The sequence below is a fragment of the Schistocerca serialis genome, chromosome 5 (genome assembly GCF_023864345.2).
Source record: "Schistocerca serialis cubense isolate TAMUIC-IGC-003099 chromosome 5, iqSchSeri2.2, whole genome shotgun sequence".
Taxonomy (NCBI): Eukaryota; Metazoa; Arthropoda; class Insecta; order Orthoptera; family Acrididae; genus Schistocerca; species Schistocerca serialis.
The window spans coordinates 313,488,437-313,512,211 of NC_064642.1; the positions used below are offsets into that span (position 1 = coordinate 313,488,437).

Here is a 23,775-nt window from a genome sequence, read left to right on the forward strand (position 1 = left end):
ATATCATGGTTAGACATAGATTTAGCAACAAGATTTTAAATTGTAAGACACTTCCAGGGGCAGATGTGGACTCTGACCACAATTTATTGGTTACAAACTCTAGATTAAAACTGAAGAAACTGCAAAAAGGTAGGAATTTAAGAAGATGGGACCTGGATAAACTGAAAGAACCAGTGGTCGTAGAGTGTTTCAGAGAGAGTGTTAGGAAACAATTGACAAAAACAGGGGAAAGAAATATAGTAGAAGAAGAATGGGTAGCTTTGATGGACGAAATAGTAAAGGCAGCAGAGGATCAAATAAGTATAAAGATGAGGACTAGTAGAAATCCTTGGGTCACAAGAGATATTGAATTTAATTGATGAAAGGAGAAAATATAAAAATGCAGCCAGTGAAGCAGGTGAAAACGAATAAAAAGTCTCAAAAAGTAGATCAACAGGAAGTGCAGAATGGATAAGTAGGGATGGCCAGAGGACAAATGTAAGAATGTAGAAACATATATCACTATGGATAAGATGGTGTCTACAGGAAAATTAGAGAAACCTTTTGAGAAAACAATCACCTCTATGAATATCAACAGCTCAGATGGAAAACCAGTCCTAAGCAAAGAAGGGAAAGAAAGGTGGAAGAAGTATATAGAGGGTCGAAGTTAAGGAAAGCCAAAGCTACGTTTGTAGCCTTTGTAGTAGACTTACAGAAAGCTTTTGACAATTTTGACTGGAATACTCTCTTTCAAATTCTAAAGGTGGCAGGGGTAAAATGCCGGGAGTGAAAGGCTATTTACAATTTGTACAATAACCAAATGGCAGTTATGAGAGTTAAGGGGCACGAAAAGGAAGCAGTGTTTGAGAAGGGAGTGAGAAGGATTGTAGCCTATGCCCAATGGTATTCAGCCTGTATGTTGAGCAAGCAGTAAAGGAAACAAAAGAAAAATTTAGAGTAGGGATTAAAGTTCAGGGAGAAGAAATAAAAACTTTGAGGTTTGTTGATGACATTGTAGTTCTGTCGGACAGCAAAAGACCTTGAAGAGCAGTTGAATGCAATGGACAATGTCTTGAGTGGAGGATATAAGATGAACATCAACAAAAGCAAAAAAAGGTTTATGGAATGTAGTCGAATTAAATCAGGTGATGCGGAGGGAATTAGATAAGGGACTGAGACACTTAAAGTAATAAAGGAGTTCTGCTATTTGGAGAGCAAAATAACTGATGGTCTAAGTAAGACGAATATAAAATATTGACTGGCAGTGGCAAGAAAAGCATTTCTGAAGAAGAAAAATTTGTTAACATAGAGTATAGATCTAGGGGCAGGAAGTCATTTCTGAAAATATTTGTGTGGAGTATAGCCATGTATGGAAGTGAAACATGGAAGGTAAATAGTTTATACAAGAAGAGACTAAAAGCTTTCGAAATGCTGTGCTGCAGAATGCTGAAAATAAGATGGGATATAAATAATGAGGAGGTACTGAAGGGAACTGGGGAGAAAAGGAATTTGTGACACAACTTGACTAGAAACTGGGATCTGTTGGTAGGACGTTCTGAGACATCAAGGTATCACCAGTTTAGTATTGGCGGGAAGTGTGGCAGGTAAAAATCATAGAGGGGGGACAAAGAGATGAATATGCTAAGCAGATTCAGAAGGATGTAGTTTGCAGTAGTTATTCGGAGATGAAGAGGCTTGTGCAGGAGAGGTTAGCACGGAGAGCTGCATCAAAGCAGTCTCTGTACTGAAGACGACGATGAAGACAGTGACATTGTTTGGTTAATATGTTAGTAGTCAGTGCAAACACAGTGGGCAATATTTTTCTATGTAAATTGTTAAAAATATTTTAACATTCTGCATATTTCACATCACTGAATTTAGAGTGTAAAATTTGTATGTTGGCACCACTGTCTTCAGTGCTCTTCTGTTTATAACAAATGAGTTAGAATATATATATATATATATATATATACACACACACACACACACACACACACACACACACACACACACACACTCTCCTGGAAATTGAAATAAGAACACCGTGAATTCATTGTCACAGGAAGGGGAAACTTTATTGACACATTCCTGGGGTCAGATACATCACATGATCACACTGACAGAACCACAGGCACATAGACACAGGCAACAGAGCATGCACAATGTCGGCACTAGTACAGTGTATATCCACCTTTCGCAGCAATGCAGGCTGCTATTCTCCCATGGAGACGATCATAGAGATGATGGATGTAGTCCTGTGGAACGGCTTGCCATGCCATTTCCACCTGGCGCCTCAGTTGGACCAGCGTTCGTGCTGAACGTGCAGACCGCGTGAGACGACGCTTCATCCAGTCCCAAACATGCTCAATGGGGGACAGATCCGGAGATCTTGCTGGCCAGGGTAGTTGACTTACACCTTCTAGAGCACGTTGGGTGGCACAGGATACATGTGGACGTGCATTGTCCTGTTGGAACAGCAAGTTCCCTTGCCGGTCTAGGAATGGTAGAACGATGGGTTCGATGACGGTTTGGATGTACCATGCACTATTCAGTGTCCCCTCGACGATCACCAGTGGTGTACGGCCAGTGTAGGAGATCGCTCCCCACACCATGATGCCGGGTGTTGGCCCTGTGTGCCTCGGTCGTATGCAGTCCTGATTGTGGCGCTCACCTGCACGGCGCCAAACACGCATACGACCATCATTGGCACCAAGGCAGAAGCGACTCTCATCGCTGAAGACGACACGTCTCCGTTCGTCCCTCCATTCACGCCTGTCGCGACACCACTGGAGGCAGGCTGCACGATGTTGGGGCGTGAGCGGAAGACGGCCTAACGGTGTGCGGGACCGTAGCCCAGCTTCATGGAGACGGTTGCGAATGGTCCTCGCCGATACCCCAGGAGCAACAGTGTCCTAATTTGCTGGGAAGTGGCGGTGCGGTCCCCTACGGCACTGCGTAGGATCCTACGGTCTTGGCGTGCATCCGTGCGTCGCTGCGGTCCGGTCCCAGGTCGACGGGCACGTGCACCTTCTGCCAACCACTGGCGACAACGTCGATGTACTGTGGAGACCTCACGCCCCACGTGTTGAGCAATTCGGCGGTACGTCCACCCGGCCTCCCGCATGCCCACTATACGCCCTCGCTCAAGGTCCGTCAACTGCACATACGGTTCACGTCCACGCTGTCGCGGCATGCTACCAGTGTTAAAGACTGCGATGGAGCTCCGTATGCCACGGCAAACTGGCTGACACTGACGGCGGCAGTGCACAAATGCTGCGCAGCTAGCGCCATTCGACGGCCAACACCGCGGTTCCTGGTGTGTCTGCTGTGCCGTGCGTGTGATCATTGCTTGTACAGCCCTCTCGCAGTGTCCGGAGCAAGTATGGTGGGTCTGACACACAGGTGTCAATGTGTTCTTTTTTCCATTTCCAGGAGTGTATATATATATATACCATTCTGCATAGAGTTTTATGTTTGGTTTGGAAGACTTTTTGTTAGATACAATGTCAGTGAGGAAATACAGTAGTGAAAGAGTGAGGTGTGTGGACTATGATTTAGACACAAGAAGAAAAGTGAAACACTTCACAATTGTTGGAAATCTTTCAGAGGTATTGCAGAAATACCTTGGTCCTCAAGTAATGATATTAGCATCACATCCATTGTGTAGGAATTGTTACTTCGAGAAGAAATTCAGTGACAGCCCACCTGAACAATCACCATAGCCCAAATGTGAAATTGAAGAAGACAGTGCAGATGTTCCTGGGAGTGAAGTTGTTTATGCATTGAATGTTTGCATTTCTGCTGTAGCCACAACTATATCCCCCTTAAACGTCCAGGAAAGGTAAGAAGCACAAGGAGAAAACAATATGTAAAAAGAAAAGTGGAAGAAATTGAAAAGAATTTTACAAAAGCAACATCTCCAAAACTTTGTAAGGTGTATAATGCAGATGCATTTGGTGCAGAACATGAAGATAGTAATATGTGCATGAAATGTGATGTGTGGTTTCAAAACCTAAATAGTGCTATCTCAGCATATGGATTAGCTACTCCAAGCGTTAGTACAGAAATACATACTCACTTCTTCAGATTATTTGATTTCAAAAGCCAATAAAATAAAGAACGAGGAAGGTATTTGGGCATGCCCGGATTCTTACTGTGGGCATCCGTTGCAAGATAATACACTTACTGTTGCACTGGACTATTACCTAAGTGGTGACAAAAATTGCAGCAGGCGAAGTCCTAACCAGGTAGGTGCCATCTCTGTTTAGTGATAATGGGGGGAAAAGGTTAGAAAGGTGTAAAGATATATAACAAGAGCAAAAAGAGAAGGATGTCTCTTAATGAAAAAGGAGAACCAGGATTTAAAAACTGGTCTCACAAAATTCTACTCCTCATGACCAAAATGGGTAAAATGCCAGCCAGTGAAGGAAGCATGCACATTTATTTACTGCACTAATTTGAAACTTGTTTGTTTCGCCATAAGCAGTGACACAGAAAAAAGTATAGAGATGGACCCAATGCTTTTGTGTATGTCTCAAGAGTCGCAAGATAAATGTTGGTTGTGGGTGTGTGCAGTGTGTCCTGGTATTGAAGTGATGACTGTTGAAGCATTGCACCTTCAGTATACTGAAAGTGACATAACCTATGCATTGAGGGAGGGAGAAGAGTTGGTGAAGAAGACAGTAGAGTCATAGGAGTTTGTTACAGAGGTTAGGCATTGGGTCATGAAAGGAATAGCTCATCATAATATCTGCAGGATTTAGAGACTGGCCATACTGACACATTAGTTCTTCATTTTAGCTTTGCTAAGAAATTGAGTTACCAATGACAAACATCACTGGTATCAGTATTCACATGTGTTGCTCACTTCCTTGTAACATCACACGGTTTTGCAATTGTCAGTAATGATGTTATTCATGACATAGTGCGTGCATGCTACGCTGTCAGCATGATAATTAATGAAGTCATGCAGTTTTCTAAACATGTGTATGTGGCTGATGGTGCAGTATCTCATTTTAAAAACCACTTTCAGCTTCGAGTTTGGTTAAAACTGTAGTACACGAATTAGGACAAAAAATGGACAGGTCATGGAAAAAGTGCATGTGATGGGGTATGAGGTCTCCGTAAACATCTTGCAACAAGATTTAATTTCTAGCATGAGACTGTTAATGCTATGAGATACTACTGAAATTGTACACACCATATCGACATTAGTAACAAACATGTAACTCTTAATTCTGACTGAAAGTACATTAAGGGAATTCCGTTAGAAAAAGAGTGGTCTATGTAGCCTGTGGTAGGAATTCAATAAAGTCATTACTGGGTTGCATCATGGAGTGGCATATACATTGCAAGAATGGTTCTCCACAAAATGCAGCCTGTTACTGTCTGTTAAATGCAGAGACCACAGTATACCCTAGAAAACTTTGTACTGAACCACTTCATTTCTTGTGTACATGACAATCAGTGGTGGGTGGAACAGATAATGAGTCTCTCTCATGAGCTGCAAGATATAACAATCTTCTTTATGACACCTCATGGTTCTGCTAATGGCCATCATCAAATGATCAGTGTGCAGTTCCCATTTTCCATGCACAGCTGTTGTTGGATCATCCTTGTCTGTGTGCAAATTCAGCTCATCTCTAAAAGTTCAAAGAGAAGCAGATGAAAAAAAAAAACAAATGAACTCTTTTCGACAGTGCTGTGTTGGTTGTTACATTGTAGGTAATTTTAATTTGTGGAAAGTCATGAAGAAGTAAAATCATGACAGAAGACAGTAATAGTTTGTGAATAATATAATAAAAAGAAAAATGAGTATAAATATGCTCTATATCTCATTTTTGTTATAAAATGCTTTCAAACAAAATTGTGAATTGTTTCCCCACTTGCATATATTGCTGTAAAGTAATTGTTTTGGTTCATAAATGCCAGTTTTGCATGACAGTTACTTAAAATCACTGATCAGTTTAAATATTTGTCCATGATTTTTTTGAGCTAGGTCTATCTAAAAAATTTCTCTCGTTTTGTACAGACAAGTATTGCGTACTCTGATTGGTCATTCCCTAAGTACAATGACCTATTAACATACCATGAAATTTTTAGAACATTTATGATGGGAGTTTTGGAGAAAATAATGTCTAAATAACCAAAACATTTAAGATTCGTTCATCTTTATGAACAAATATTTTGACAGTTTAAGAATTACGTGCAGTAATGTCATAGCTGACAGCAGTGCTTCAATTTTATCATTTCTCAAGACAGTTAACATCCAATGACTATTCATATTTTCAAAACATAGTTTTGAAATTTGCAAAATGTTACAAATTTTCATAGTTTGTTTTTTAAAAAAAACTCAGAAGTGTGTATGTATTAATCATGTTTCATATTATTGGGAACAAAGTATTCATTGAAAATAAATTCAAATCTCTCTTACTTTGTTACAATGTTTCAATTTTTCCTTTTGTTATAACATTTTCACAAATACTCTCATTTAGAGAGGTCTGTAGTGTTTTAACAAATCAGAAAATCAAAATATTGTAGTTTTGGAGAGTATCATGTGGAACTTCAACATGTATTTTTTCAGCTAACTTTGAAACAGTGATGTGACACATTCACTCTTGACCTTTATGATTTGAGATGAAATCTCCTTAGCTAGTTTGAGTACTGCAAAAAATTATGCCGATACTGCGTTTCATGCATTGTACAAATACATGGAAATATGGGTAACGAGGTGACTGCTATACCTTAAAATGAAAAAGCACACTTTGTCTTAATATTAATTTTCCTATAAAATACATAAAAAATGATTTTAAAGGCTGATGACTGGATGAACCCCAGTGTGTTGTATTACAGAGGTATTTACACTTGCAAATATACCATCCAAATCAGGGATTCAGTGAATAGTGCCGCAGTCAGCAGAGGTTAGGAACACTTATTGTGTCATCTCGGAGAGTAAATAAACTTATTAACCTCTAATGTGTTCAGAATGTCATTTGTTGTTGGAAGGCAAAATCTAACATTTCTAAGCAGTTTCATTGTGAATTAAGAATGGTGTCCTTTTATGCAAATTATCAATTCCCTGCCCAATAAAATCCACCTGAAGCAGGAATTTTATATGAAAGCTGTAGGAAAAGTTTGATAGCAGTTACTATTGTTACTGTTGTAACGTAATAAGTAATGCTGATTGTACAATGGATACTTCTTGTGCTGGTGAAGACGCATGTGAACTATATATACAGTAACTGTGGTAACGGTGTGTGTCCATTTCCCTTCATTCATTTCTAATAAAATGCTCTTAATCTGTTTTTGTTAGGACTTAACTAGATGATGAATTAATTTCCTGTCCAGCTAAAGTACTGTACAGTACTTGGTAGTTATGACATGCTAATTAAAGTACAGGGTGTTTATAACTAAACTTTTGTTAATGTAGGTTAATTCTTACAGAGAAGAAAACAGCAACCAGCCACTATGAATACTGCTATTTATTTAGGTAAATAGCGCCATTACTGGTTTCGAACTGGACAGTTCATCATCAGACGGCTGTTCACATGATTTTCAAGATACACTTCACATTATCGTCCTTTTTCGATTTTTATTATTCCACTGTGATGAAGTATTTTTGGTGTGTTGTTGCCCTACGGTAGAAAAACAGTGTTAGAAGCGCCCTATGTGAAAATAACTAACCGTCTGATGATGAACTTTCCAGTTGGAAACCTGTAACGGCGCTGTTTACCTAAATAAATAGCAGTATTCATAGTGGTTGGTTGCTGTTTTCTTCTCTGTAAGAATTAACCTACATTAATTGTACAGGCCCACGGTCTCACCATGTCAGTTTTAGAGAAAAATAGCATTAAACTTTGTTACTTCAAAGCCCCTCCCCCATGAGAAATGATTGATCATAGGACAGTGAAACTTTTTCGAAATGTTTGTAAGAACATGTACAAGAGAGGTAACGAATAAACTATTGAAAGAAACACATTTTAATTTCCACATCAGAGGGTAACATTTGTTAATTGTGTAACACAGTTAAATTTCAGGTTACAAATATTGCTCAGTGTGAGGAGTATCGGTATCCGAAATAGCCTGGAACTGGAGGTTGTTCTACAGCTGCCCAAAATAATGGTGGGCCACGGAATGTTTAGCTGTCATAATATAGCATGTGCACTGCTTGAAGATCACACATTGCATCCAGCATTCTCAGCTGTGGCAAAGTAACTTCAACAATTAGTGGCACAATTGGCCACCAGCCTCCCCCAGGAGCAATTTCCAAATCACCAGTTAATTCAAAGTTCCAAATCATTTTCTTCAGTGCTGGTGCAGAAAGAGGACCTCACCTGTTCCTTTAGTGTATTTGCAATGAGCAGCAGTGCTGTTGCTGTTTTGATAAAAATGCCTTAAGAGTAAAGCTGTGCTCATCTTGTCTAGACCCATGTTGACTGTTTGCAACTTTAATGCACACTGATACCTGTTTCAACCCTACGTCGCTGTACCAGTACAGGTGCCCAGTGGAAAGCCGTGACTTTAACACTACTTACAATGCAAATCTGCAGCTCAATCTGAACAGCATTCTTATAAAGTTGGGTACCCATATGGTAAATAGTTTCCAATCTAGATTGGTTCAGATTAGAACCACTCTGTATATCAAATTTTAAGTGATTTTTTTATATGAAGTTTGAAACAGCTTATTGTGGTGGAGAAGCCCCGAACTGACAAAAATTATGCAGACTTTATTTCACTGAAAATAAACTATACAGGTCTTTACTGAACATTGGCTGTCTCCACTCATTCTGAATGAAGTAATGTGCTGAAACACTGCTTATGTGTATATTTATATTCCGTAGCATGTCACAAAAGTTATTTCAGTACACTGTTTCTTGTATTATGATTGGAAGATAACTAACGATTTGTTGAAACCAGTTGTTGTGTGAAGCTGTGTTGCTGTAACATCGAGTGTGCCAAGGTAGTGTGTGTGTGTGTGTGTGTGTGTGTGTGTGTGTGTGTGTGTGTGTGTTTTTTTTTTTTTTTTAAAGACAGTGTGCAGAGAAACTTTGTGAAAACAGCGTGTCTTGTTGTTTTTGACGTCCTATTATGATCCTCTTTATCTTTTAAGGAGAAAGGTGGTTATTTGTGATTTTCCATATTCTCTGAAGCGTGGAAGAAATACAAGCGAATCTTGAGATTCAAATATTTACCAGTTTTTGTGCTTTGTGCATATAATTATGAAAAAGAAAAGCTTTGTCCAGACTTTTGTAAAAGCCTTTTAGTTCCTCCAAAACAACCACCACCACGTCATCAAAAAGGAAAAAGGATTTATGAGAGAATCGAAGAAGATATAGGACGCAAACAAAAGAAATCATTTACTGGATCCTCATTACTTTATGCTGTAGGAAGGAAACTGGAGGAACCCACAATGTACCTCCAGAATTTTAATAAATGTTGTAGGATGATGTCAAATATGTCACCCCCTGTGATTACAAATTGTTGTTTCTATTATTGTTCTGTTTCCAGTAGGTATGGTTTTCTGTTTTTCGTCCTTTCATCATTTAATCAGTTCTCAATTATTCCTTCACTCTGTTTTGTTCAGTGCCACTTCCTGGTATTTTCAACCTCTCAGTCCTGACCCCCATGACATGCCACATAATGCTTCAGTGTAGTTTTGTACTGCCCATCAAAGAGTTTGCAGCTGAATATTGTGTATTACTTGGCTCTTAACAAGCAGTGGATATTGTTTTCATTGTGGTCTTCAGTCTGAATATTGGTTTGATGCAGCTCTCCATACTACTGTATCCTGTGCAAGCCTCTTCATCTGCAAATAACTACTGCAACCTACATCCTTTTGAACCCACTTATTGTATTCATTTCTCTGTCTCCTTACACAATTGTAACCACCCTCCTTCCCTCCAATACTAAATTGATGGTCCCTTGGTGTCTCAGAACATGTTCTATCAAGCAATCATTTCTTTTAGTAAGTAGTGCCACAAATTTTTCTTCCCAATTCTATTCAGTACCTCCTCATCAGTTACATGACCTACTCATCACATCTTCAGCATTTTTCTGTAGTTCAGACATTTTAGGTGACCAGTGGCAAGGACAACAGTAAAATGAAGACTTTTCACATGCAAGATACTGTATAATATATTCCAGTGAAATATTTGTATTTCCTATCTCTTAATAAACATTTTCATAATTTAACTCTTAAAGAATGATATTACTTAACTTGCATATGTCATGTGTTAATTTTTCAGAAATTTTTGGAACATTCTGACCAAAACAAAAGTGGAGATATCAGCTTAGCTGAGTTCATCCACTATGTAAGGGAACATGAGAAGAATCTGAGATTACAATTCTCAAGCCTGGATAAAAATAAAGATGGTAAGTTGAATATATGTTAATATTGAATGTTGACCTAGGTGGTGAGATTTTTATAACTACTTTCTGGAGTGAAATTTAGGCTACCGGAAGTCCATATCTCGTTTATTTATAATGTACTAGTAAAACTACTTTGGTGGCATAGCCAAGTTAAATGTTTAGCCAATGAATTTGTGCCACTTCCTGAGTTGACATTTCCAGTCTTACATTAAACGTTCTAATTCATGTCATAACAGAGTAATTTTTATATATAAGCAGTTCAACTCTTTCCCAGTGTAGTTTATGTTCGTTGCTTGATACAAGATGTGCTTGATAGTGCCAGTTTAATCAGTGCTGTACTGTTCATGACCCTGTTGTTTAATATTATATACAAAAATGAAAATGAGGCCTGCGGTGTGTCCTTTTATCTGAAGTGTAGTGCCCACATTTTTTTTTTACATTTTTTTTAATTACAGAAGTGAATTTCGCTGGCAGAAGGTAATCTAGTTTAGTCATTTCTCTGATGGTGATTATGGAAAATCCTTTGTGTAACATGATAAAGAAATGAGAAGATAACCTCTCATTGCATAAATAAAGCACTAAACAAGAAGCCATACATTACATCTTATTTTTCTCAAGTTACATTCTTTAAGTCTCATTTGCTAGCTCTCTTTATTTGGAATTGCTGTTGCTACATAATTCTTTTGTGTTGATTACATTAAAGAGCAAAAAACTGCTACTTACCAATTAGTAGCAGACACATACACAAAAAGGACGGAAATTATACATTTATTTGGAAAATCACTCATCTCCTCAGCTCCAACGAGACACAACTGTGTTTCATTTCCTCTCATACTAGATGACGATCAGCGAGAACTAGTGTTTATGACAGCTGTTGTTTGTGTACGCCTGTTACTGTTTAATAAGTAAAATTATTTCCTCCATGAAATCATATTTTTGTTTCAATTAACTTTTTGTTTTACTGTATTTTAAAACAATTTTTCTTGAATCTTGTAGTGGATGTGCTGTACAGGAACCCTGATACCTGTTTACTCGTTCTTTTCCTGTCGAAGAAGGGAGGATGAAGACAGTAATTCTCTTCTATTATTAGCATATAATTGTGTGGATCCCCCGAGAGGGTCCACAACTCTTTTGTGGATACGTGCGTAGCGAGCACGGGACCCTGAGCTAATGTGGCCCTCCTTCCTTTCCGGGCTGCATACCTTCCTTTTCCGCATCTTCCCTATCCCCCATCTGCCCCCCCCCCCCCCCCTTACCTCTGGCTCTTTCCTTCCCTTTCTCCCCCTCTGGGAGTATGGTTTGTGCCTACGTCCGGAGACGGACGCTTGTTAATTTAACGCATTCTTCGCCTTCCCTGCTTGTATGTCTTCATCCTTCCTTTGTCCTTCTCTTTTCCTTACCTCTTCTCTTTACCCTTTTCTCCGCTGCAGCGTTTGAGACCTCTCTTCTTTCCTTTCGCTTTCCTTGTTTTTCCCTTTCTCTTTCTTCCTCCCTGTGCGTGTCTGAAGGCCGACCCACGCATTTTCGTGCGTAGCCGGTGACGGGGTAACACGTAATTCCCCACCCCGGGTAGACAGGTAGGACACGTACGTACCCCCTGGTACCGGCCAGGCCCAGGGAGGGGTGATTACCCGAGCTGATACCTTCCGAAAGTGCCGATTGGTCCCTCCGTCCATTTGTCGGGAGGTGTGACCTGAGGTGTGAACAATCACCTAAGGCGGGAGTGCCCTCAGAGAGGGCCCCCACAAGGGAGGAGCGCGCCATCGGAGACGCCGGTAATCATGGGGGATTCTTCCGCAATGGTTTCCTCACCTTCCACTATGTCTGCTCACAAGCGTAAGTTCCCTGAGTTTCAGCCACAGACGGTTTTTCCATCATTGCCACAGTTCCTTGTTGTTTTTTGGTCTGACGAAGGTCACGACTTCTCCACGATCAACCCTTTCATTATTCAGAAAGGTGTCGACGCAATTGCAAGTCCTGTAAAGTCTTGTTCCAGATTACGGAATGGCACCTTGTTGTTAGAAACAGTCAGTGCCCTCCAGGCACAAAAATTGCTGCGTACTTCACTGCTCCACACCTTCCCTGTCCGGGTTGAAGCTCACCGCACTTTTAATTCCTCGCGTGGAGTTGTTTATACACGCTCCCTCGATGGATTGTCTGACGAAGAAATTCAGCACTACCTGTCTGACCAGGGCGTAACGGCTGTTCATAGGGTTATGAAAAGGGTTGACACGAACATCATTCCAACCCGCACTGTCTTCTTGACATTTGACAAAGTTCAACTCCCATCGAAAATCAAAGCAGGCTATGAGATAATTTCCGTTCGCCCTTATGTCCCAAACCTTACGCGTTGCTATCGGTATCAGCGGTTCAATCACACCAGCCAGTCCTATTCCAATCCGGCCAAATGTGTTATGTGTGGCAAGGATGCCCATGAGGGTGCTTGTCCATCTCCATCCCCTCGCTGCATCAACTGTATGGGTGACCACACTGCTTCCTCTCGAGATTGCCACGTTTTTAAAGACGAAAAGCTCATCCAGGAAATCAGAGTGAAGGAAAAGGTGTCGACCTTTGCTGCTCGAAAATTATTCGCCAGTCGACAGCCCACCGTGCCTCAGACAGGAAAATACAGCACTGTCCTTGCTTCTCCTCGGCCAACAAAGGAGGCGGCCACGCAGACTTGCGACCTCACCTTTAGTGCCACGGTCGTCAGATCGGCCAGCGCAAAGATCGCCCGTTCAACCTCACCACTTTCGCCTGCCCACTCTATGGCTCACCCTTCATCGGGTTCTGCTAAATCTCGAGCCCAAAAGTCAGACACCAAGATTTCGAAAAAAGAGCATACTCGTGAAGAATTTTTACGTACACCAACTTCACAACCATTGGTTCCTCCTCCATCTAAACATTATGTTTCCAAGAAGGCTACTAAGAAACCCAGTTCATCTCCTTCTCCGCCAAGGCGTGTCCCATCTACAGCACCACCTGGCGGAAATCACCCTCGGCCATCTTCTGTGTCGCCAAGGCGCACTGCTGGCGGCCGATCAACCGGCCGATCGCTGGTGGCAGGAGCTGCTCCAGAACAACCTATGGATCAGGATCTTCTGCCTTCGGCTGAACGCCATTCCATGCTGTCGGTCGCAAGCTCTGAGCAGTCGATGAGTTGACAGCAACCTTGATCACATTCCTCCATTTTCTGTTCACCCTATGTCCATTATCCACTGGAATATCCGCGGCATTCGCGCCAATCGGGATGAATTGTCGATCCTCTTACGTTCCTACTCGCCGGTCATATTTTGTCTTCAGGAAACAAAGCTGCGTCCCCATGACCGCTTTGTTCTCCCCCATTTTCAGTCCGTCCGATTTGATCTCCCTTCTGTTGAAGGCACTCCAGCCCATCGAGGACTCATGATTCTTCTCCATGATACTCTCCATTATCACCCAATCCACTTAAACACTTCCTTCCAAACTGTCACTGTCCGTCTTTCCCTTTCTGGATATACCTTTTCTCTTTGTACTGTATACATTCCATCGTCCACACCAATGGCACGAGCTGATCTCTTCATCTTCTTGGTCAGCTTCCACCGCCCCTATTTGCTGGTTGGGGACTTCAATGCCCACCACCCGCTTTGGGGATCTCCACATCCTTGTCCTCATGGCTCACTATTGCTAGACGTCTTCCACCAGGCGGATCTAGTTTGCCTCAACACTGGGGTCCCTACATTTTTATCTGCCTCCACGACAAATTTCTCTCACTTGGACCTTTCCGTCAGTACTGTTCCGCTAGCACGGTGCTTCGAATGGTTCACCCTTGACGATACACATTCGAGTGACCACTTTCCATGTGTCCTTAGACTGCAGCCTCAACTGCCATATATGCACCCGCGATGCTGGAAGTTTGCCCAAGCCGATTGGACACTTTTTTCGTCTCTAGCGACATTCGATGACTGTCACTTTCCCAGCGTCGACGATGAGGTCACGCATATTACCGACATTATGCTTACAGCTGTGGAACGTTCAATACCATGCACCTCCGAATTGCCCCGGCGCCCCCCAGTTCCTTGGTGGAACGAGGCGTGCCGTGACGCAATACATGAGCGGCGACGTGCTCTTCGCGTTTTCCGCCACCATCCTACTTTGGCCAACTGTATCCGCTATAAGCAGTTCCGAGCACGATGCCGTCGCGTCATCCGCGATAGCAAGAAGGCAAGCTGGAAATTCTTTATTAGCTCATTTAACACCTTCACTCCCTCCTCGGAAGTTTGGAGTCGGCTTCGACGGTTATCAGGCGCGCCTAGTTTCTCCCCGGTCTCTGGGCTCACTGTCGCGCGTGATACATTAGTGGACCCCGTCGCAATTTCTAACTCATTGGGTCAGCACTTTGCTGAGATTTCGAGCTCTTCAAATTACCCGCCAGCGTTTCTCCCGAAGAAACGTGCAGCGGAAGTGCGACCTCTTGCTTTTTCCTCTCAAAATCGCGAAAGCTACAATACTGTTTTCTCCATGCGGGAACTCCAACATGCACTCTCTTCTTCTCGCTCCTCCGCCCCAGGACTGGATGGCATCCACGTCCAAATGTTGCTGCATTTACCAACCCATAGTCTGCGTTACCTCCTTCGCCTTTATAGTCGAATTTGGACTGACAGTACTTTTCCCAGACGATGGCGGGAAGCTATCGTCATTCCTGTTCCGAAACCTGGAAAGGACAAACATCTCCCCTCTAGCTATCGCCCCATTTCTCTCACGAGTAGTGTATGTAAGGTTTTGGAGCGTATGGTGAATTGCCGTTTAGCTTGATGGCTGGAGTCCCGAAGTCTTTTAACACCTGCCCAATGCGGATTCCGAAAGCATCATTCTGCAGTTGACCATCTTGTTGCTCTCTCCACTTGTATCATGAACAATTTTCTCCGGAAATGCCAAACAGTAGCAATATTTTTTGATCTGGAGAGAGTATACGATACCTGTTGGAGGACAGGCATCCTCCGCACATTGTTCTCTTGGGGCTTTCGAGGTCGGCTGCCCCTTTTTCTTTGCGAATTTATGGCAGAGCGCACATTTAGGGTGCGGGTGAACACTACTCTCTCTCGTACTTTCTCCCAAGAAAACGGGGTACCCCAGGGCTCCGTGCTGAGTGTTGTACTGTTTGCCATTGCCATAAATCCAATTATGGATTGTCTCCTTCCTGATGTCTCGGGCTCCCTCTTTGTGGATGATTTTGCGATCTACCACAGCTCTCAATGGACCAGCCTTCTTGAATGACGCCTTCAAGGATGTCTCGATCGCCTCCACTCTTGGAGCATCGAAACCGGCTTCCGTTTTTCTCCCAGTAAGACCATTTGTGTTAATTTTTGGCGATGTAAGGAATTTCTTCCACCCTCCTTACATCTAGGACCTGTCAACCTTCCGTTTTCGGACGTCGCTAAATTCTTGGGTCTTATGTTTGACAGAAAACTGTGCTGGTCCTCCCACGTTTCCTATCTTTCGGCTCGCTGTCTGCGATCCCTCAACACCCTCTGTGTCCTGAATGGTACCTCCTGGGGAACGGACCGAGTGGTCCTTCTCCGCCTCTATCGCGCCTTAGTGCGCTCGAAATTGGACTATGGAAGCATAGTTTACTCCTCTGCTCGGCCGTCTATTCTTCAGCGTCTAGACTCTATGCACCACCGTGGATTACGTTTAGTGTCTGGAGCTTTTTACACCAGCCCTGTGGAAAGCCTTTATGCTGAGACTGCTGAACCTCCGCTGTCCAATCGGCGAGTCTGAGTCGTTATGCTAGCCATCTGTCTTCCATGCCTGCTAATCCGGCCCATGACATTTTTTTCGACGCCTCCTTTGATGTAGGGTATGCAGGCCGCCCCTCCTCCCTACTACCACCGGGAGTCCGCTTCCGTCGACTGCTCCATTCTCTTTCCTTCCGCTTTCCTAAAACCTTCTTGACAACTTGGGGTACAGCACCGCCTTGGCTCCGCCCCCGGATCTGCCTGCTCTGTGACCTTTGTCAGTTTCCCAAGGATGGTACCCCTTCACTTGTTTATCGTCGCACATTTGCTGCTCTATGTGCACAAATGACCGAAGCCACATTTATTTACACTGATGGCTCAAAAACATTGTTTGGTGTAGGGAGTGCCTATATTGTTGGCGACACCACAAATCAATTTCGGCTTCCCGACCTGTGTTCGGTGTATACTGCAGAGATTTACGCTGTTCTCCAGGCTGTCCACTACATCCGCCGCCATCAGCGGGTACAGTATGTTATCTGCTCAGATTCTCTCAGCTCTCTCCTCAGTCTCCAAGCTCTTTACCCTGTCCACCCTCTGGTCCACCGGATTCAGGACTGTCTGCGCTTGCTCTACCTGGGGGGGCGTCTCGGTGGTGTTCCTCTGGCTCCCGGGACACGTTGTTATATGTGGAAATGAGGCGGCTGATATGGCGGCCAAGGCTGCAGTCTCCCTTCTTCGGCCAGCTATTCAATCGATTCCCTTCGCTGATCTATATAGGAATTACGGGCAGTTTTTAAAGTGACTGTAAATTGCAGTCAGTAGCAGTATGTCTTCAGTAGGTATATTAAGGATGAAGATACCTATCATAGTTTAATAACAAAATTTGGAAAATGCTGAGAAAACAGTCGCACTTTAGGTTCAAAAAGGAACATAGAAATGCCAACATGCAAAAGTTAGCAAAATCCATGTGTCTGTAAAAATATAATTGTCAGAAATGCGTAATTACTTCCACTATTATGTCGGCAAAAGATCTTGCTGAGAATCCTAGAAAATTCTGGTTCTACTTAAAATTGCTAAGTGAATTGAAGTTGTCTTTGTCAGTCGCTCATCGACCCGTCTGGTGAGGCAATAGAAGACAGCAAAAGGAAAGATGAAGTTTTATATTTGCCATTCAAAAAGAACACATGCAAGAAAATCTTACAGAACTACCATTGATTGACTTTCACACAAATTCCCGTTTGGAGGACATAGAAATAGGCATTCCTGGTGTTGAAAAAGAATTGAAATAGTTGGAAACAAGTAAGGCACCAGGCCTGGATGGAATCCCAGTTCAGTTTTACAGAGAGAATTCGTCAGCTTTGGCTCCATACTTAGTTTGCATATGTCACAAATCTCTCTCCCACCGACTCCCATCTATAAGAAAGATAATGGACCCACAGAATTGCAGACCAGTATCCTTAATGTCAGTTTGCTGCAGAATTCTTGAACGTTTTCCAGGCTTGAACATAACATTTTTTGAGAGAGAATAGCTTCTATCCACAAATAAACACAAATTTAAAAAGCATGCACAGAAAAACTGCAGATTCCAGAGAAAATTCGAGTCACACACCTAAAACTGTTAACAAAGGTTCAGGCATACCAGATACCAGTTTGTGATATGGCATGTGTTCTTCAGAGACAAAGGTATCATCAGGAGAGCCCCAGGCATGCATGATAGGACCGCTCTTGTTTCAGATTTAAGAAGAGCAATCTGCAACGTTTGTTGATGCTGTGTGGGAAAGTGTCATTGCTAAGTGAATGTAGGAGAATACAGGGTGATTTGGGCAGAAATTGTATGTGGTGTCATGTAGGGCAGCTTGCTCTAAATGTGAAGAAATGTAATTTAATGGAAATGAGAAAGAAAGTAATCCTATAATATAGAGTACAATATTAGTGGTGTACTGCTTGATGCAGTCACATTGGTTATATATCTGAGTAATATTGCCGAAAGCGTAACGTCTATTTTAGTGATGGTGAATTTTTCTCTCACTTCATTTGCAAGTGTAACAGGAAAGGGAATTACTTGCAATGGTATGAGGTGTCCTCCACCACGCACTGAATGACATGTAGATGTAACATAATGGTTCACTTTCTTGTTTTGTTCGGTATGTTAAGTTGTGAACTGCTTATGTAAACTGTAAGTGTATTTTGTCTATGACCAAATTGGTGTAGTATTTTAGTTATTTATTTTTTTATATAAAATATGTTCCAATTTTACCCTAATTTTGGGTAACTTCATTCTACCAGTTCAAATCATATGCAGTTAACTGGAAATAATGTGCATTTTAAAGCCACCAAACAGACTCTGATGTCAAATAGCGTACTACTTAGTTTTGGTTAAAATTAATTTCCCACAATAGAACTAATTATACATTAAAGGAAGCAGAAAATTAACAAATATAACTCTGGCATGTTTATTTTTAATTGATCATTACAAAAGCATAACAAAATTCCCCTGTTAAAATACAATTTTCAAAACAAAGGTGTGAAGTTCTGAGACAGAAAAATGGTTTTCTTCAGATATTATTTTGGTCGGGTTAATATTTCAAACCACATGCTAACTATGGGTCGCCATAAAATAGGTGAGATCTGATATTGTACCTGTTCTAATACACATGGTATCATTGAGCTGTGTACCTAAAAGTCCAAGCTGGGGAGCAATATTCTGCAACACGGTAGAACAATCTCGAAGCTGTAGTATTCAGTGTCAATGCAAAGGATCCTTCATGATGTGCCACAGAGTTTCTGGGGAATTTTATTTAAAGTATAGATATTGACAGTTCTTATAGATATGGTTTGTAACTGAGTGTTCTGTCAAGTGTGTGTTGTAGATATTTTGAGTCCCCTAATGTCAGAGTAGACTTGCTTCAAAGTAGACTGTAAGGTCTTTGTTGACCAACTTGTTGTTTATATGAACCATTGAGACTCCTGTCTTAACACCACTTGGCTGAAATCTCCACTTGCAGAAATATTTACCGATAATTCGTAAATCATTGGTTGATAGGGAATCGGGTACTACAAGATCTTGACACCTCATTGTGAGTGCCCAGTTGTCAGCATACCCAAGCTTTCTTGATGTGTGAGGAGCTAACTGGCACAGTAACTGATACTTATGAGAAGATAGCTGCGATATAAAAGAGCTTTACAGACCTCCCTGTTGACCACATGGAATCCCACAAAAGGTTTGTGATGCTGCTTCGTGTTAGTGTTTCAATCTGTCATAGATTCATCGTGGAAGGATGGTGGGGGCGGCGGCTGTGGCAGGTGAACACCCAGCGATTGAGTGTGGGTCAACATAGCCAACAACCATTCCAACATGGCTGCATGTGCCTGCTGTTGTTGCATAAATGACAGGATTAAAGGCTCCATGAAAGAGATGAATAGCAGAAAAACCACAGAATCCAAAATATGTAAAAATTTGACCCTTGATGTCACTACTTGTGTTCTGACTAGGAACAGGAGGAAACACATGGCCATAGAGAGATAAAATTTTAGTTCACAGAATGACATCATCAAGAATATAATGAAAGTAGTTTACATATCTTGAACACATTTAACAGCTGAGGGCTTGGAGACCCGAGAATGCCATTATAAAGACCCTATCCATGTCTGGTATTGCTGGTGTAATGCTAAGCACACACGGCAGCTCTGGTGATGGCAGTTGATGACCAGACTGCCTCTAGCAGCCACTGTGAGTAGTTGCAGGTGCACCATTTGAATGTTGGTGCTTACTATGCTTGCCATAGTGCCCTATCTTACAAACGTAGTGGGTGGTGGGTGTAGCAACCAGTTGGGTATTAAATCTTGTTGACACTTAGTACTTGTGAACTTCAGTCACTAAGCATTTTATTAATGAGAGTGCGAATTTTTAGGCTTGGAATGACGTGTAGAAGTTTCGGTATGACACCTTTCCTCTAGAGAGTATCACATAGAGCTATGAGATCAATGAAGGACTAGTGATATCTCTTGATTCTGGAAACCAGTGTTTATGTTATTAGTGAGAGGACTTGATCTGTGCATTTGTGATTTGGTCTGAATCCTGTGTGTTCAGCTAGTAAATTTTCAAAGATCTCTTGATATATTCTATTACACATAATTTATTCCAAAAGTTTAAATATCATACTAAACAAAGTTATAGCTCAATAACTTTGTGGGTTGTTGTTTGACTTGTCATGTTTCAGGAAGACTATAACTCTACCTTCTTCTATTTCATATGGTATGTTGCCTGTATGCAGAATGTTCGTAAAGAACTCGGGTAGCCACTTTTTCACATACTGGACACAGTCCAAAAGAAATTTTCATTAGTGCTATCAAAGCCCAGATTATTTTAGGAGAGAACTGAATACCAATATTTTTTATTGGATTACAAACTACACACACATTCATTAGCTGTAAACTGTTGAAATATCGTGGACATAATTTCATTATCATGTTTCCTTCATTTTGTGCTCAGTTGAGGCTGTGAAATAATTGATTTGTTCTCAAGACTCTTATACCATATCTGCATTAACCTCATATTGCTTTCTTGGTAAGAGTTCAATACGCGTTGACAGTTTAGTTTGTAAAATGCCAAGATAGAGATAAGATTTTGGGCTTTTTTTTTCTCATTTATGCTTATCATATTGGATGGCTCATCTCAGCTTTAAAAGTACCTCTGCCAAAGTTAACCTTAAACATGAGACAATATTACCTCCAACTGAAATAGAATCTCTATCATACCGAAGAAAAGAAACATGAGGACATAGTGAATAATTATAGACTGCATGGCATGGAAACTTTTTATTCCATTGCATTACAGTTACTTGCAAGTGGTTAATGTTACCTCCAATAAAAGTATTTGTCTAATAGAAAAAGGGTACTCAAACTGATTTTGATGTTTCCAGAAAATCTTAAAACAATGTTGCGGCAGTTTCTCCAAAAAAAAAAACTAATAAAGTTATATGGAACATGATGCAGGGATCAGTTTTCAGTATCTATCCTTCAAATATTGGTGAGCCAATTGATTGAAACAATGATATTCAGTTTGGTTAGTGTTACATAGTTGCAACAATAGTTAGAAGAGGTTTCAAATCACTGTAAAACTAATGTCTAAGTAAATTTAGTAGTACTATTTCCATTGTGAAAGATAACAAGAAGATATTATTGTGAACAGTATTCTGTCTAGTACAGTTATTATGTTATAGTTTTCCAAAACATTAAGAGAGAAACCATTTGTTGTTTACCAGTTGCATCATCAAATAAATTATTTGCAGAAAACATACACTACTGCTCATGAAAATTGCAACCAAGGAGGAGACATGTGATTACAATGAAATTTATTCCACACATTAAGGACATGACAATACACAAATGATTTGAGTTACAGAAGTTTACAAGCAATTTGACTACCAGAATTCAATATGGTGTGAAGCAGCCACATACTGCAAGCAGTGTCTTGATGCTGTAGCATGGAATCAAACAGCTCGTCAGTATGTTGTTGATTTGTAAGAGCATCCATAAAGTGTCGACAGTGGTTGAAAGAGGACCAAAAGGAAAAAGTTGTTGAAAGACTGTATCCCGGACACGTTTAGTGGATGACTTGACACGTTTGGTGGATGACTTGACACGTTTGGTGGATGACTTGACACATGTATATGCAGGCCCCAGACTGTCATACATGTCATTCTTTGAAGAAGGCTTGCATGTTCCTCACCACATATGGCAGGACTCGTGTCATGTTGGAATATGGCATGTGGAACTACCTGTAGGAGGGGCTGTCCCTGGGCTCTAAGTGCCTCTGATGTAGTGATTGCTGTTCGGATTGCATGGGAGGTGGGATTGCACATTATAGCCGATGGCATCCCAAACCATCACATTTGGTGTGTGTCAGCTATTTCACTTAATGATGCAGTCTGCCAGATAACTGTCAACATGGTAGTATGTAACACATGTGCTACAATCACTGTAGGACAAGTTGGAGTGGAACTTGTCTGAGAACACTAAATTTTACCCATAGAAGCTGGAGACATTGGTGGTTTCTGGGCAATGGAATTGGGTGCAGTAGCATGCATGCCACCGGTCCAGTCCTGATCGGAAGGTGTTGAACCATTGAAACAGGTGTGGCCATTCCCATTGCAGCGCTCAGTGTCAAGTCATTGCTGTGGAAGAAGCTGTTTTGCCAGTTACTGCCACCCGGACAAGATAGTGGTCAGATGTGTTGTCGTATTGTGTGGTCCAGTACCCACTTGTTGCCGTGTGTGTGTGCTACCAGTGGACAGAGGAGGGTTACACTCATCACTGTCATAGCAGTATGCCCTGTACGAGCTGCTATGGCATGGTATGACAGACTTGTTTCCCGGTGACCAATCATCTTCTTCGTTTGAATTCACCCACATGCTGATACAGAACCCTTTGACATTGGTGAGACATATTATAACCTGTTTGCACATTTCCCATGTGTTTGACAGCTTTGCATCAATTGGATATGGAGTGACTCTGACCTTTCTGGACACATGAAAAAGGGGGGGGGGGGGGGGTCACTGCTGGGTGTGTTTACATGTCATCTCTCTGAAATATTAATATCTTATTAAGATTCTGCTGTTCTACACATCCTTCATTTTTGGAGTATCTGGACCATTAATCCTAGGCTTTGTAATTCTCATGAACATTAGTGTGTTTAATTCATGTTACTAGAATTTGAACAGAAAATTACTTTTATTTAGTGGATGCAGTAAATCAATTGTGAACTAGACCTTGAAGTGCAGAAAGCAAGAAGTTGTAGATGCATTCAAACCCATTAAACAATTTTAAGAACTGTACCACTGTACAGTCTTCGCTCACAATAAGACAACTATATCTGCACCTTCTTTAAATAGTGAAGAACTGCTTGTCACTGTAAGACTGAGAACTGAGAGCAGTATGGAAAGTAACATAAATATTAAACAATCTGTTCTCCACTCCCTTTTATTGAAACTTGAAAAAAATCAGTTCAGAAAATTGTGTCTGTCAGTTGTGACACTTCGTCAGTTTGAAACTTCCTGGCAGATAGAGCACTTGCCCGTGAAAGGCAAAGGTCCCGAGTTCGAGTCTCGGTCTGGCACACAGTTTTAATCTGCCAGGAAGTTTCATATCCCCGCACACTCTGCTGCAGAGTGAAAATCTCATTCTGGAGACTTCGTCAGTTTAAGTGACAGCCAGGTGAATCACTTGAATTTTCCCCCCCAGCAGGCAAGTATTCAAAAGTATTAATGACAATCGAGAGATGTCATATTAGCCCATGAGTCATCTTGACACCTTGTTCTCATTGTATGTAACAGGCAAGGTTCACATATGGCACATTCAAAGCAGCTTGGTCATTGTATGCTTTTAGCTTACTTTTAAACGTGTTCTGAAATGGTCTAGTGTTCAGTTACATAGTGTTGATGGTTGTATAGTTATTTGCCAATGGTAAACTATTCCCAGTGATTGTGTGGTAACCAAATTCATCCCACGAACACAGGTAATCCTTTAAAAAATCGTAGAATCATGTGTCTGTTTCTCTCAAACCTAAAATAAGTTTAACGGTGGTGGGCATATGAAGTGCAGCTCGCAATAAAAGCATTAAAAAGTCAACAGCAATGATTACAAAATTTGTTGTTAAGCAAATGTCTGCATTTATGCTCATAGTTTAACCACTTAGCTGCTGTAATATTTT

The 23,775-nt window shown here is 41.3% G+C and overlaps 1 protein-coding gene across 1 annotated transcript in view; it reads left to right on the forward strand.

The window, feature by feature from the left end:
• Positions 1 to 23,775, forward strand: part of LOC126480870 (calcium-binding mitochondrial carrier protein SCaMC-2) — a 232,720-nt gene that overhangs the window by 11,663 nt on the left and 197,282 nt on the right. The window contains exon 2 of the mRNA XM_050104249.1: positions 10,224 to 10,350. Coding sequence (XP_049960206.1) covers positions 10,224 to 10,350 — 127 coding nt within the window. The remainder of the gene's footprint in view (positions 1 to 10,223; positions 10,351 to 23,775) is intronic.